The following is a 15,955-nucleotide window of genomic DNA, read 5'->3' as shown; positions in this document are numbered from 1 at the left end:
AAAAGGAAGAGACATTGCATGTTCTTTTGTAATTCAAGAAAATCTTTAATACAAATTATTTTGGTTATTCAGCCAGCAAACATTTATTATATGGATACAATTAAATGTTACTGCTCATCTACCTCCCACTAATGAATTAGTGGTTTTTTGAGGTTTGCTCACACTCTACTCTGACCTGAGCTTGATGTCCCTCGTGGATCTGCACCATTGGCTATTCTGACATCACCTTAGCTTTTGAAAGATAGAATCTTGCCAGTCTTCTCTTGGGGAGAGGAGTAGAAGATTGGCTTATATCCCCTGGTTTCCCCATCCTAGTCAAGAAGCCAATCTCCAGGACTTTAGCTTTTCAAAATTGACTCCACTAATTGTGGGTCCAGGATCAGAGAGGGGAGCTGCATGTACAACCCCTAGTTGCACATAGCAAGATGGGAATTGTGGAGATGTGTGAGCAGAGTCCTGCTTCCACACTTGTGGTGCCCCTGGCACCACTGGTATTGGATTTCAGCAAAAAAACAAAACAAACAAACAACAACTTCCAAAAGGCTTTGATCTTTTTGTACACCCACCACATGTGGAGCATGGTTCCAAATCAGCAGCGATCAATTTTGGTGGGATTTTTCACACAAATCCACATCAATTTTTCTGTATCTTGTTCTAGATCTCTGCCCTATTTCCACAAATGTTCCTTTGTTTTTGAATTCCAAAATTATGCTGTATAGCCCACCTATTAGTCATAGAATCATAGAGTTGGAAGAGACCACAAGGGCCATCCAGTCCAACCCCCTGCCAAGCAGGAGACACTATCAAAGCATTCCTGACAGATGGCTGTCAAATACCTCCAAAGAAGGAGACTCCACTACACTCCTTGGCAGCAAATTCCACTACCGAACAGCTCTTACTATCAGGAAGTTCTTCCTAATGTTTAGGTGGAATCTTCTTTCTTGTAGTTTGAATCCATTGCTCCGTGTCCGCTTCTCTGGAGCAGCAGAAAACAACCTTTCTCCCTCCTCTGTACGACATCCTTTTATATATTTCAACATGGCTATCATATCATCCCGTAACCTTCCCTTCTCCATGCTAAACATACCCAGCTCTTTTACTGCCTGTAGATTTTAAAAGTATCCCACATTTATTTTTATCCCATATGGTTTTATACTTCCTATTGCCCTTCTGTTTACAATTTGGGTAGCAATATTAACTTGTAACTTTATTATGTTGTAATGGCTTCAAATGGAAGCTGTTCGCCAACCGTATTTAGATTGCATTGTCTTCTACCTTTGTTTGGAATCACACTTCAAGAACTTCTTAAGATTTTGCCTGTCTAAGTTACCAAGTGATCAAATTCCATCTGGTGTGTATCTGCTGTACATGAATATCAGGAAACAATGAACTTATGGTGAGACGGAAGAATGTGTCTCCAAACTCTTATAATGGAGCACTTGTATTTGATTCTGCATTCATTTATAAATGATCCCAGTGTTTAGCCTCATGTTTAATTATATGCAGCCCGGAGACTGGAAATATGATTTACCGCTTGCAAACTTTGCACTGTATAAAGTTTGCAGAACAATTGTTTCAGTTACCCCGAACAACAACAGTGACACATGCTGCCTTTGGGCTTCAGTTCTTTCATCCCGGGAAATCTCAAAATGCAGATTTGCTAAAGCAGAATCAACATTTTTCCCATCCGCCCAAATGCCCACTTGACTTGAGCATTGGTTATGTATTAATGGCAAAGCATGCGAATCCCACTATGGCTGTCTATGGAGTTAATAGGAGATAGGAAGGTCATAATGCAATTTAATCAACACAGAATAACATGAAGCATTAATTCCACATGGCATGGTGTAGGAACAAAAATAGTGACAAATTGCTCGCTCTGGGACTAAAATGAACAAACTTTTTTTATATATAAAAAATGCATGGCCCAGTAATAGTCTGAACCAGTGTTGTCCTGGGCTGGTGCAGACATAACATCAAACCATGGTTTCATGTTACATGAATCATTGGTGGGGGATCTCATGCTCATACTTTTCTGTCTCCCCCACCAGCTGTTCCCTTTCTTGGTTTGAGGAAAACTTTGCAAGCCAGGATCAAACTCTGGTTTGAATTTTGATTTCATCACCCCACATTTTAGCTTATCTGGGTTTTTTTTTATTAGAAGGTAAAGCTGGCAACAACCCCAAGAAATGTCTTTGTTTATTCTTGCAGATTGACTTGGTTTTTAAAGCACATATTTTCCTTTTTTCCTTCCTTCCTTCCTTCCTTCCTTCCTTCCTTCCTTCCTTCCTTCCTTCCTTCCAGCATTTGGAAATGCCAAAACTGTAAGGAATGACAACTCATCAAGATTTGTAAGTATTGATTGATTGATTGATTTATAAACTGCTTTGACCAAAGAGCTCTCCAAGCCGTGTACAGATAGAATTGGAGATAAATAAATCCACAGTCCAACTAAAGCTATTGTATGTATGTAAAACAAAGATAAAATCATTAAAATGTTTTGAAAACAAAGGTAACTAAATTACATGTCTGGGTAGGCTTGCAGAAACAAACAAGTGAAAAGTTTTTAGCAGACATCAAAAACAATATAGTTCATAATGTCAATAGGCAAGAGAATTCCAAAGTACTGTACAGGTATATCTATATATCTAGGGAAGGCACCAAATTCTGTCGGCCGTTGGATTCTACCAGAATCATAGAGATGATAATAGAATGTTGAACTAATGTTCCACAATTGTTTCTTTTCTTTTCTATAAGCCAAAGTTAGCACTGAAAGCCTTGCCCAAGGCCTTTCTGTGAGACAAACTCCCCTTCTGTTTATGGTGTAAGAATCTTGGATCTAGCCTGATGTCAAGGCATATTCAGATTTGTTTTACTTAAATGCTGTTCGGTAGCTGTATTTTCAGGTAGCTGTTTCTGAAAGCAAGGCAGAAATAGTTTCTGTGGCATTCTAAGAAATGTTTTGAACAGGAGAGTGAAAGCCGTAACCACTTCACCTAACCGTAACCTTGAATCCTAAATGTTGCAAAATGAATTCATGGGAAATGAGGCCAATGCTGTCAGAATATTCCAAGATTTGTAATAGAAAGGCTAGGGACAGGCTTAAGTGGGAAATGTTACAGGTTAGGTGAAAACCCTGCTTCTCTGCAGCTTTTGAAAATCCTCGGAAAGTTCTTCTGAAATGGTTTGAATTATTAGCATTGTGGCTTTTCCATAATCTATCTATACACACACACACACACACACACACACACACACACACACGGCCTTACTGCTGTTGTCATTTTAAATAGTCATGCCTGTCACCCCTTATGTAAAGTCTCCACTAAGTAAATAAACTGTAATAAGTTACGGCCATGAGGCTCTCTGATGTGGAAAAGTCAAGTCAGAAGGCAGGGAGAGAACCTGTGCTGGCAGTATTGTGCCTCAGAAGGTTATGGGGAGAGAAGCATTATTCCATAACTTTTGAGAGTCTGTGTAGTATACAAAATGCAGGTGGTGTTGTGGTCTAAACCACTGAGCCTCTTGGGCTTGCCGATTGGAAGGTCGGCAGTTCGAATCCCCATGACAGGTTGAGCTCCCGTTGCCCTGTCCCAGCTTCTGCCAACTTAGCAGTTCGAAAGCGATGTCCTCTGTCGAGAGCCAAGGGATGCCATGAATTGGGTACTCTGTGATTCATCCTCGGTCAGAGAATCATAGAATTGTAGAGTTGGAAGGGGCCACTAGGATCATCTAGTCGAACCCCCTGCAATGCAGGAATCTTCTGCCCAACGTGGGGCTCAAACCCACGACCTGGAGATTAAGTCTCATGCTCTACCAACTGAGCTATCCCAGAGAGAAGGGTTCTGTGTGTACAAATGGTGTTTGTGAGCCATGCTGGACCGTTTCTGCTGCTGATTGAACTGTCCTCTTGGCTTGTGTGGTTCTCATGTCAGAAAAGGGAGGCTTTGAGAAGCAAGGTCCCTGAGCCCCTACTATGGGTCAGGCAGGCATGCCCCCAAATGCATATGCATGCGGAAACAGCAAATCACCAGGATCAGGGATTATTGTTTCTGGGAGTGTGAAAACCAGCCCTGCGACTCCAGGGCACCAAGTGCATTGCAGATCAGATGTTTAGCTCTGGAGGTGCTAATTACTTTGCAGCTACGATTTGCAAATTGCTGGCAAACATCTTTTCTTATGGGCAGTATTGACTGTTGAATAAAAGCTCACTGAATTTCTATACCTTTAGGAGTTTGAACTTTTTTTACCTATGTGAATGCTCTCTTATTATTATTTCTATACCTTTAGGAGTTTGAACTTTTTTTACCTATGTGAATGCTCTCTTATTATTATTTTTCATTAACTGCCAGGTAAATCCACCACCCCCTCTCTCTATAGTGGTATCTCGACTTACGAAGGCGGTTTGTTCCGTGGCGCTCTTCGTAAGTCGAAACCTTCGGATGTCGAAGCGTTCCTTTTGTGCATGCGCGATTTTGCGCTTTGCGCATGCGCAGAACGCCCGTGTGGCAAAAATACTTCCGGGTTTGCCGACTTTGTAAGTCGATACCTTCGGAAGTCGAGGCATTCGGAAGTTGAGGTACCACTGTATCCACATTATAAATAACTGTTACTCCAATTTACCTTGTTAAATGGGGGGACCCTTGTACACAATTCATTTAACTCCACCGCTTTCTTACTCGTTCTAGTTACTCGTGTTAGTAGGGAGTTAGTAGGGAGTTAGTAGTTACTCGTGTTAGTAGGGAGAGCTGAGCTGCAGGGGCTTTAAATGTCCCCCTCCTCAGTAGCTGCTATGGAGCAAAGTTGTCTAGTCTGGGAAGGAGGGGTTGTAGGGAAAGAGTGGGGTGAAGAAAGGAACCTGTTGCGAGCCAGAGTTGGGAGCAAAGTGCCAGGGCGAGCCACATAACCTTGGGAGTGTTTTCCTTCCAGCCCTGCTCTTGCCTCAAGGCTCTGTAGTTTGGAGTGTCTGGGGTAGGGCAGGCAAACAAACCATGGCATACGGCGGATGGGTGGGGCTTGGCAAAAACGGTCTCACGGCTCAAGTGGGGAGGCCTGGGGAGCCAACTTAGGTTTTTGGGCTGGAGATTACCCATCCCTGGTAATAGGGGTGAATTCTGATTTTTGTTGGACTACAACTCCCATTATCTCTGACCACCGTCCATACTAGCTGGGGTTGATGGGAGTTGGAGTCTTACAGAATTGGGAGGGCAAGGTTTCCTATAGGTGGTGTAGAGAGGAATCCCCCCCCCAATATTTAATAAAGGAGGACAAATAGTTAGCATTGCCACCATAGCTCCTCCCAATGGTTGTGCATTGATGTAATGTGGATGTTCTGGTCTGTATAAACCAGGCACCCCCAACCTTCGCCCCTCCAGATGTTTTGGCCTACAACTCCCATGATTCCTAGCTAACAGGACCAAAACATCTGGAGGGGCGAAGGTTGGGGGTGCCTGGTATAAACTGTGCCTCCTGCCTTGGAGCCCAGCAGCCAGTTGCTATGCTAGATATGATGGGACTTCTAACTGGCCAACTGTACACCTATGCAGAGTCAGGATTTTGAAAGCTTTTCAGTAGCCTGTCCATTTTAAAATGCTGCTTTCAGATGCATATGTTCTTTCATCCTCTGCAAAGTTCTTTACTTTACTTGGCCAAATTTCCAAAAGACTCTTATCCAAGGACTGACCTTGCAACATCAGTAATTGTCCCTTTTCCTAGTCAGCTGTGTGTGAGAAGCAGGCAAGAAATGTCAGGATCTTGTGAATGGAGAGATTTCACGGTAAATCTTAAGATAATAGGCCCAGATGAAAATATTAGGAAAACTGACTTTATGTTTGTTGTCGTTGCAGTTGTTAAAATTCTTGCCGAGTTGATATAGTGGTGATCTGGCCTGCAAGCAAAAATTAATTTAATAGCTTGGCTCTTATGAGCCGTCAGATCTTTCCTTTGCTTGGTTAAAAATAAATTAGCATTCATTATTTGGTTTGACCCAGTTATAGTGCAACCCGGGAGATCTTAATCTTAAGATTATTAGAAGTCATTTACACTTAAATATACACACTTCAGGACAATGGAATTTCTCGTACAACATTTAACTCCAAGGACGACTTGAAAATGTCAGGCTACCTCTTTTGTTTCATGCAAGTCCCCCCCCCCCCCAAATCTGTTCTCTTTGCAGGGAAAGTACATGGACATCGAATTTGATTTCAAAGGTGATCCGCTTGGAGGAGTTATAAGCAATTGTAAGTATTGGCATAGATTTCTGTGAGTATTTTCATTATGCCATTTGAAAGGATGTGTAATTTAGATTGAGCGTTTGACTGACATAATTCCTTCAATCTGTAGTTTGCAAAAAGAATGGAGAACTGGCCCGGCTTATTTAAACATTCAGATCCTTTTGCCAAACTACGTTTACATGTGTTCCCATAAAGCCCCCCTCTCCACACCACCAGTGTAAGCAGATGGCTTGGGCAGGTGCATCTATGTGACCCTGAATCCTTACCCTGCCTGCCTGTCATTTCTTCAAAAAGATCCTTTCCTGGATCCTTTCAGGGGAAATGTATGGAGACCTGAGGTTATGCAGCTGCTGTGCATAAAGGGTGTGTGTTTGTGAAAGATCTCTCTGCATCACAGAATGAATTGTATGTAGCAGTGAGTGCAACCTATCAGATTCACATTATCCCCAACTAAGCAAAAGCGCTGAAGAACACAACTGCTCTTTGATGCATTTTCACCCGGCTCTCTCATTAAGCCGAGCTTCCCTTCGCGGAATTTTCTTTCGACTCGACATTATGAAATGGTAATTCACTCAGCCAGATACGTTATATGCATGCATATATTATTATTATTATTATTATTATTATTATTTTGCTTTAGCCAGTCTTACTTGAAGAACAATAGCCTAAGACTCCAAAGCCTGCTATTTGTTTGTTCATCAAATTACAGTCCTCCTTAACCTATTGCATGCCTGTTCTTCAGAAGCCGGTCACATAGCTTCCATTCTGTGGAACCGAGAAGGAGCCGGCTTTTAATCAAACTCTTATTGTTCCTGAGTTGTTTCAGTAAAGCATGAAGTCACCAGTAAAAGTTGGACTTCACCAGGGGTTCGCTCAGTAACAAATCTTCCTCTTGCTATAGATTTCTCCCTGGAAAAAGCTCTTGCTTAAAGAAAGTGCCGTCATTCTGTCTCCTGTCATACTAGCTTCCAGGCAAATAGTTAAAACTGGACCCTTTGATCTAAAAATGTCAGTCTCGTTGCAGGTTCCTTTTCAGTGCATGAAACTTGAAATCAAAGGACCGCAATTCCCTTGTTGATCTACTCCAGTCTAAAATAGCATCTTTGAGCGGGTGAATGGGGTTCCCCCCCCCCAACATTTAGTCAATGTAACTATTTAAATTAATTGATTTAAAAGTCGCTCTCAGCTGAGGCAGCAGATTTTAAATTTTAAATTTGTTTGTATTTTAGAATTAATTGTTTTAGGATGTCTGCCTGAGGGTTAGCATTGTATCCATGCCTGCTGTCCTTCCTTCCTCTTCTTTCTTTAGTGTACAGTGGTATCTCGGGTTACAAACGCTTCAGGTTACAAACGCTTTGGGTCACAAACTCCGCACACCTGGAAGTAGTACCTCGGGTTGAGAACTTTGCCCCAGGATGAGAACAGAAATTGCTGTATTGGATGTGACAATTAACAAATCTGACAATTGTACAACCACACACACCACACACACACACACACACACACACAGAGCTTTGAAATATTTTAAATCCTTGAAGGCACAATCAAAGAGCAATTCAATTCAGCAAACTTGTTGTGGCTTATCAAGTCTGGGTCTTTAAGGGATTGAAGACCACATGGGAAATCCCATCTATACCACTTTGAGTTACACACACTTAATGGTTTTTGAATTACAACTTGTTTAGTGCAGTGAGAAGCTTTGGGGCAGCCTCAGACAAGTTATCCTGGAGTCCCACCCCCCTCAGATAAGCAAGTCATTGCGGCACTGCAAAGTTATGCTTTGTCCTTTTCAGATTCTCAGCTGAGAGGGAGAAGAGGGCTAAGGGAGCTACAGAACTCTGCCGTTGACCATCTGAGCAGGATCCCTGAGTTTGTGCCCTACCTTTCAGCGCCATAATGATAGACTAGGAAATAACTATGGAACGGCGTACAGCAATGGCTATTTGGAAAGCTTTTAATCAATAAGGGTATATTTGCAACCCAAATGGCAGGGCAAGGCTATAATTAAGTCCCAAATCTGTTTCTCCTCCAGAAACACGATAATACAAACAAGGACTGTTGGTTTTTATTTGGCTCGAAAAGAAACTCCCCCACCCTCGCTTCTTTTATAACGGAGAAAATGTGTCAAGTAGCTGAAATCTCCGTTCTCCACCAGGTTCCCTTGATGCTGGCCTTTTAATTATGTGAATATGCGAGATACAAAAGCAGTACACTCGGAATCCTGCTTTTTAATGGTTAGATGTTATGGGATTAATTTTTGGCTCCTATTTTGTTCTTGGATTGCCGTGCTTCCCCCATTTTTGGAAATGCAGGCCTCTTGTTTTAAGTTGTTAGCGCATCGCATATGAGTTTCCGAGGCAGTTTTCTGGGCCTGTAAAGCATGACTGTGTCCCCTTACTTCTGCCCTGCTTTCCCTCCCTAAAGGCTTCAAATCACTTCCTATCCTTTGGCTCTTCCATGGAGAAATAGATGGTGGAGCCAGTCTTAACCCACTAAGCGACCTGCGTTGTGTCAGGAGCTGGCAGGAGCCCGAGGAGAAGGAGGATTTGCAGGCAGAAGAGGGGGAAAGAGAGGAAAAAGATCCAGGGTAAAGGGCGAGTGATTTGTGGGGTTCTGTGCCACCCATGAGGCTGGCAGAGGCAGAAGGAGGGTGACCAAAGCAAGAGATAGATCAGCAAGAGCGAAAGGAGCCGACACTTAGGGAAGAGCTGCAAGTTCAAAAAGGCGGGAACAGTTAGAGGAGCGTTCAAAAGAGGGACAAGGTGGCAGTGAAAATACTCCACTTTCTGAGCCTGGCACATATCTAAGCATAGTTTGCTTAGCTCGTTAGCAAGCAACTGTATTGTCTAATCACTGAACAATAGGATTTGATCATAGAATCTAGTCCAACCCCCTGCAATGCATGAATCTTTTGCCCAGCTTGGGACTCGAACCCACAACCCTGAGATTGTCGGGTCAGCCGGGGGCAGGAACGACCCACAGGCATAATGCAGGAACGAATCCAGCCCGTCTCTCCCATCAGCGATCAGCGTTCAGCGTCTAGGGAGTTCCGACAGCCCTTCCCGACGATTTATTATGACCCGTGTCTTGGAGACACTGAGTACATATTCAGAGTCCAGCAGAGATAAAACGCAGACGGAGCCAGGCTGAGGTTGTGTACTACAAGCTACTTTATTGAGTGTAAGGCAGGACAAAAGAAAACATGTCACCTCTCGATGAGAGAAGTCCGAAGAAAAAAACAAACAAACGGAAACAGCAAACACCCGCTCCCGTGATTCCAGCAATCTTTGCTGGAATGCATAACACAGACATGTGACATGCACAGTGAGAGGAATAGAAACCTAACAGAGATTAACAGTCTCATTCTCCACCGACTGAGCCTGTCCAGTGAGACGTCAATGTAACTGAGTGTTTCACCGGTGAAGAGCTATCAAATACCCAAAACTGAACTTCTCACAGGAAACAAATTCTGATCCCGTTCCTCATGGGTGCTGCACAATTTTGCCGCTTTTTACCCCTCGGCTGCCTTGCCTGCACAGCATCTGGGTTGTAGGCAAACCGTTGCTTAATGTAGGATGTGCTCCTCAGTGAAATAGGCGGGGTAATTTTGTTGGCACTCTGGGCCAGGTGCCCCCCAGATGTTCTTTTTTTCGGCTTGCTATTCTGGGATGGGAGAAGTCTGACTCAAGCTTCGCTTCTTCTTGCCTGCTAGAACAGTCCAAGGAATATTTGTCCAAGAGTACAAGATCTGTGAAGAGGTTTTCAAACCTTTTTCTGTAGTGCTTTAACTGTGTGTGATTGTGTGTGCGGTGCATAATGCTCTCTGCACCATGCTTTTAGATTCCAACCTTCACAGAGGGGTTTTCGTAGTCGCTTGTTCTTTTCGTTAACCTGTCTTCCAATGCAGCCTGGATAGCTCGGTCGGTTAGAGCGTGGTGCTGATAATGCCAAGGTTGCAAGTTCAATCCCCATATGGGACAGATGTATATTCCTGCATTGCAGGGGATTGGATCAGAACAGGGGTCAGCAAAGATGTTTAGCCGCGGGCCGGTCCACTGTCCCCCAGACCAGAGGGCCAGAGAAACAGCACTGGGGGGGGGGCTGGAAGAAGAGGCGAGGGGGGCAAGTAATCCTCCTCCCCACCCTCCAGCCCCAGCCCCAGGCGCTGCACTTACCTTCCTTGGGGCTGCCGTCACCGTCGCCACTGCTGCTTCTCGTGGGTAGGCAGAGCGAGCTCATCCGATCACCTCTCTGCCTCACAGGAGCACCATGGCGGCGATGGATGGAGGGAAGATGTGTGGCGTGAAAGGGCTGGCTCCGGAGAGGGGCTGCTTAAAACGGTGCTCAGCCAGCTCAGCCCAGCCCCCTTCCTTCTCTAGGCAGGGCTGGGAGAAGCCAGGAGGAGGGAGAGAGAAGGCGCCGTCGTGGTGTGTGTGTGGGGGGGGGAGAGGGGTGGGGAATGGAATGGTGCAGGGGGGAAAATGGCGTAGCCCGAACGAACAGAATCTCCACGCCAATCCACAGACAGTCCATGGGCCGGATCCTGAAGGCAGTTGGGCCTGATCCGGCCCGCGGACCTTAGTTTGCCGACCCCTGGACTAGAAGATCCTCGGGGTCCCTTCGTAGTTTAGGTTCGAAAGATTTAAGTACGTTTAAACAACTAACTGGTTGATTCAGTAGCTTTGTATGCACTATTCTAAAGGGTTAACTAAACTCCCAACCACACTGTTTTTTTTCTGCTCACATTCAGTTCTGAATTTGCTACTACTCTGGTGAAGAGGCGGTAATCCTTGTCTGGGCAGATTTCCTCTGTCCAAGCCCCCATCCCCTTTCCCCTCAGTAGCACTTTGGGATGACACACATGTCTTGGAAGGAAGTGTGTGGCTTGTCAGGCTGCAAGTTTATATTTAACTTTCAACTCTGTTGCTTGCCGCACACAAAAAAGGAAAGAAAAGGGGGTGGGGGAGACTGGTTAGCCAGGATGGTCCCTACTGTGTAATGGAAGAAGAGGAAGTGACTAAAAATAACTGTTCCTGGACCATTCAGAATATATTATGCTACTGACATTTATTTCTTGCTTGTGATATATAGTCATTTCTTTCCCAAATGTGATTTCAATTTGTAATGCAAATGAAAGAAGGAGAAGTTAACTGTTGTTAACTGTTGTATAATAGACGAGAAAAGCATCCCAAAGGTGGTTTTTTTTTGTTTTTTTGCAGCATGGCTTACCAATTGTACACATTTAAAAAAAGGTGGTGTTTATGTAGACTAGCTAGCCTTAAACAATGGCTTGTTGTCTTGGCTTTTTTCTTTTTTTCTTTTATATTCCTTTTATATTTTTCTTTTATATTTCTAACTTTATTAGAACAATACATACAATACATTTTGCAAAAGCAAACAAAAACAAACAAAACAAAACAAAACAAAACACAACAATAAGAACAAACTAAAACACCAAAACCTCACATATTCTCTTGACTTCCATTCATCCCCTTGTGTTATCTAAACTTCATTTTCCACTTCACACATTTATATTTCTTCTTTCTAAAATTTTAAAATTACTTTATTATTTGTTCCTCTATTGTCTTGCAAGATTCAGTCCAGACCCGTCAAAGCATTTAGATTTTTACAGTACTGTTTTATATACTCTCTAAAGACATCCCATTCTTTATTTAATCTCTGTTTTGAGTCGTCTCTTAATCTTCCTGTCATTTTGGCTAATTCTATATATTGTATCATCTTCACCTGCCAGTCTAATTTGGTGGGTATCACTTCTCCTTTCCATTTTTTTGCTATTAAAATTCTAGCCGCCGTTGTCACATACATGAAGATTCTTCTATTTTTTGGGGGGGGATTTCAGTAGGCATGATGGGAAGGCTCCTATTGGATTTTTTTTTGAAATGAACATTTAAAGATTTTTTAAAAGTTCATTTATATATTGTGTCCCAGAATTCTCTTACTGTCTTGGCTTGTCAGAAACTACATAAGCTTCCTAGTTTGTTTCTCCTGTCCGTGCCAAGCCAGGAGCAATCAGGTAGATTGCTTTTGCATGGTAAACAGTGATAAGTCAGCAACTATGGCTTATCCTGACATGCAAACATGGCCATAGTGTGGAGCATTGCTTTTTTAATCATGTGGCCGGGTGTATGTCTACTGTAAGCCTATGCAGAGAAAAATCTTGGGGTGAAGTTTCACCCTATGATGGCAGCTTCATTCTCTGTACCATACTGCTGTAGGGTAGGGGGAAATTTGGGGTCTAGCAGATGTGGTGGATGTGTGGCAGAATGCACAAATAGTAAGATGTAGTGCTGCATAGGAAGTAAATGAGTTATTCTTACATCATTGGCAGGCTGCAGTTAGTTACCGCCCCAGAGACAACAGGGAACTTAAATAACCTTCAGCACCTTATACTGCCTGCAGCGTTTCAAACAAAAGTTTTCTAATAGATGTACATTTACCATCAAGCAATTTGATATTTGACTCGAGCTAATAAAATGTTAACCATGCCTTCTTCTGAGGAGATGTATCCTCCCACTAGCACCAATAATTTAATAATAATAATAATAATAATAATAATAATAATAATAATAATAATTTTATTAGTTGCACCCTGCCCTATCTGGTTGGGTTGCCCCAACCACTCTGGGCGGCTTCCAACAAATATAAAAGCGTAATAAAACATCAAACGTTTAAAACTTCCCTATACAGAGCTGCCGTCAGATTTCTTCTAAAAGTTTTATAGTTATTTATCTCCTTGAGAAGTTCCAGAAAAACGTCTACTTCTGCTTCATTGACTATGCAAAAGCCTTTGACTGTGTCGACCACAGCAAACTTTGGCAAGTTCTTAAAGAAATGGGAGTGCCTGATCACCTCATCTGTCTCCTGAGAAATCTCTATGTGGGACAAGAAGCTACAGTTAGAACTGGATATGGAACAACTGATTGGTTCAAAATTGGGAAAGGAGTACGACAAGGTTGTATATTGTCTCCCTGCTTATTTAACTTATATGCAGAATTCATCATGCGAAAGGCTGGACTAGATGAATCCCAAGCCGGAATTAAGATTGCCGGAAGAAATATCAACAACCTCAGATATGCAGATGACACAACCTTGATGGCAGAAAGTGAGGAGGAATTAAAGAACCTTTTAATGAGGGTGAAAGAGGAGAGCGCAAAATATGGTCTGAAGCTCAACATCAAAAAAACCAAGATCATGGCCACTGGTCCCATCACCTCCTGGCAAATAGAAGAGGAGGAAATGGAGGCAGTGAGAGATTTTACTTTCTTGGGCTCCTTGATCACTGCAGATGGTGACAGCAGTCACGAAATTAAAAGACGCCTGCTTCTTGGGAGAAAAGCAATGACAAACCTAGACAGCATCTTAAAAAGCAGAGACATCACCTTGCCGACAAAGGTCCGTATAGTTAAAGCTATGGTTTTCCCAGTAGTGATGTATGGAAGTGAGAGCTGGACCATAAAGAAGGCTGATCGCCGAAGAATTGATGCTTTTGAATTATGGTGCTGGAGGAGACTCTTGAGAGTCCCATGGACTGCAAGAAGATCAAACCTATCCATTCTTAAGGAAATCAGCCCTGAGTGCTCCCTGGAAGGACAGATCGTGAAGCTGAGGCTCCAATACTTTGGCCACCTCATGAGAAGAGAAGAATCCTTGGAAAAGACCCTGATGTTGGGAAAGATTGAGGGCACTAGGAGAAGGGGACGACAGAGGACAAGATGGTTGGACAGTGTTTTCGAAGCTACGAACATGAGTTTGACCAAACTGCGGGAGGCAGTGCAAGACAGGAGTGCCTGGCGTGCTATGGTCCATGGGGTAACGAAGAGTCGGACACGACTAAACGACTAAACAACAACATCTCCTTGAGATCTGATGGGAGGGCATTCCACAGGGTGGGTGCCACTACCGAGAAGGCCCTCTGCCAGGTACCTTGTAACCTCACTTCTTGTGATCTTCTCTCCCCCCTCCCCCCAAATCCCACGCCCAGCACTTAGCGGCCTTGCAGATAAATATACAAAATTTGCCAGCATACACATTCTTCTCACCACCTACCTGCTTGCATTTACCTGAGCCCTGCAGGATGTATTTTGTGATAAGTCCGGCAAGTAATTGGTAAATGGCAAACGGGGAGCTTGGTGTGCTAGCCTGCCAGTGTGCAAACACACTTCATTTCCTATATTGCTGTGCCTCTTTTGCACTTTCTTTTTGGGTGAAAACTTGTCTGAAATATTTAATCTTTGTTTCTTAATGCAGAGTTGAAAACCACTAGTATAATGAGTTTTTTTTGAAGATTCCTTACCAGCTTTTTAAAAGGATCTATAGGCAGTGCTTTATGCTTGGGATCTCTAAAACGGGCATAACCTAAGCTCTGTTTCAAATAACACTGGGAATGGTAGTTGCCTGTTATAGTAAATATCTGGCTTCCTGCTTATAACTACTTTCTGGAAAGAAAAAAAAATCCTGTAAGGACAGTGCTGTGAATGTTCCTCTATGGAAATTGTTAATTGCTTTAACTTCCCTCCTGAAGACAATCTGAGAGAGACTGGTACTTCTAACAGAATCAGCTGAAGGTTTTCAGGAAACTGTTTATATAAGTCTCTCTAGGGGCATGTAAGTAATTGCAGCCAGGCCTTGCGCGCCGTGTTTACACCAGCTGAACTCTCCTTTCGAACAAGTATACTTGCGCTGGTTTTAGAACGATTTGCACATGAGGGTTCATAAGTGTTTGACAAAAGCAAGGAGATACCGCAGAATTCCTTTAGCCTGTAGTCATTCTGGAAAGGGAGAGAAAATACTTATGGCGAACAGTATATTGAGCGGCTGAAAAGCTAGTAAATTCCTAGATGCAGAACAGCTTGCCTATGTCTGTTGCATCTTTTTACAGATGTCTACTTACAACAGTCACCTCTGTATGCAGATGTCTTCTCTTGCTGTGGTCTCTAGCATGGATTGCATATGTGAAGGAGAATGTCTCTGATTTTTATTTTTTATTTTACCCTTGCACTTTTGTTTCTAGCAGTGTTTTCTAGCATGGGGTAAAGCAAAGAGAGCCATGACATTTAGCCTCTCATAAATGGAATGTGACCCAAAATGACAGATATGAAGTTGGCACTTTACTGTACGATATAAAGGCTGTGGGGACGCAGGTGGCACTGTGGTGTAAACCACTGAGCCTAGGGCTTGCTGATCAGAAGGCCGGCGGTTCGAATCCCCGCGACGGCGTGAGCGCCCGTTGCTTGGTCTCTGCTCCTGCCAACCTAGCAGTTTGAAAGCACATCAAAATGCAAGTAGATAAATAGGTACCGCTGCGGCGGGAAGGTAAACTGCATTTCCGTGCGCTGCTCTGGTTCACCAGAAGCGACTTTGTCATGCTGGCCACATGACCCGGAAGTTGTCTGCGGACAAACGCCAGCTCCAAGATGAGATGAGCGCTGCAACCCCAGAGTCGTCTGCAACTGGACTTAACGGTCAGGGGTTCCTCTACCTTTACCTATAAAGGCTATGGGTTGTAGTCAGCTAAGCTGTACTTTGAGTAGACCCATTGAACTGAACAAACTAAGTTAGGTACATTCATTTTCCTGGATTTACTCTGAGTAAAACTTCATTGCATACCAGCCAGATGGGTGGGGTATAATAATAATAATAATAATAATAATAATAATAATAATAATAATAATAATAATTAGTAGTAGTAGTAGTAGTAGTAG

General features: G+C 43.2%; 1 protein-coding gene across 4 annotated transcripts in view; it reads left to right on the top strand.

Annotated features, from left to right (window-relative positions):
- MYO1B (myosin IB) overlaps positions 1-15,955 on the top strand; it is a 141,550-nt gene that overhangs the window by 75,914 nt on the left and 49,681 nt on the right. For all 4 annotated transcript variants that reach the window (XM_035136313.3, XM_035136305.3, XM_035136296.3 and 1 more), the window contains exons 6-7: positions 2,305-2,351; positions 6,176-6,239. In XM_035136313.3, the coding sequence (XP_034992204.3) occupies positions 2,305-2,351; positions 6,176-6,239 (111 nt within the window). The remainder of the gene's footprint in view (positions 1-2,304; positions 2,352-6,175; positions 6,240-15,955) is intronic.

Source organism: Zootoca vivipara, chromosome 1 (genome assembly GCF_965207765.1).
Source record: "Zootoca vivipara chromosome 1, rZooViv2.hap1.1, whole genome shotgun sequence".
In the NCBI taxonomy this organism is placed as follows: domain Eukaryota; kingdom Metazoa; phylum Chordata; class Lepidosauria; order Squamata; family Lacertidae; genus Zootoca; species Zootoca vivipara.
The sequence above is the reverse complement of the archived record's forward strand: the minus strand, read 5'-3'. Positions and strand labels throughout refer to the sequence as shown.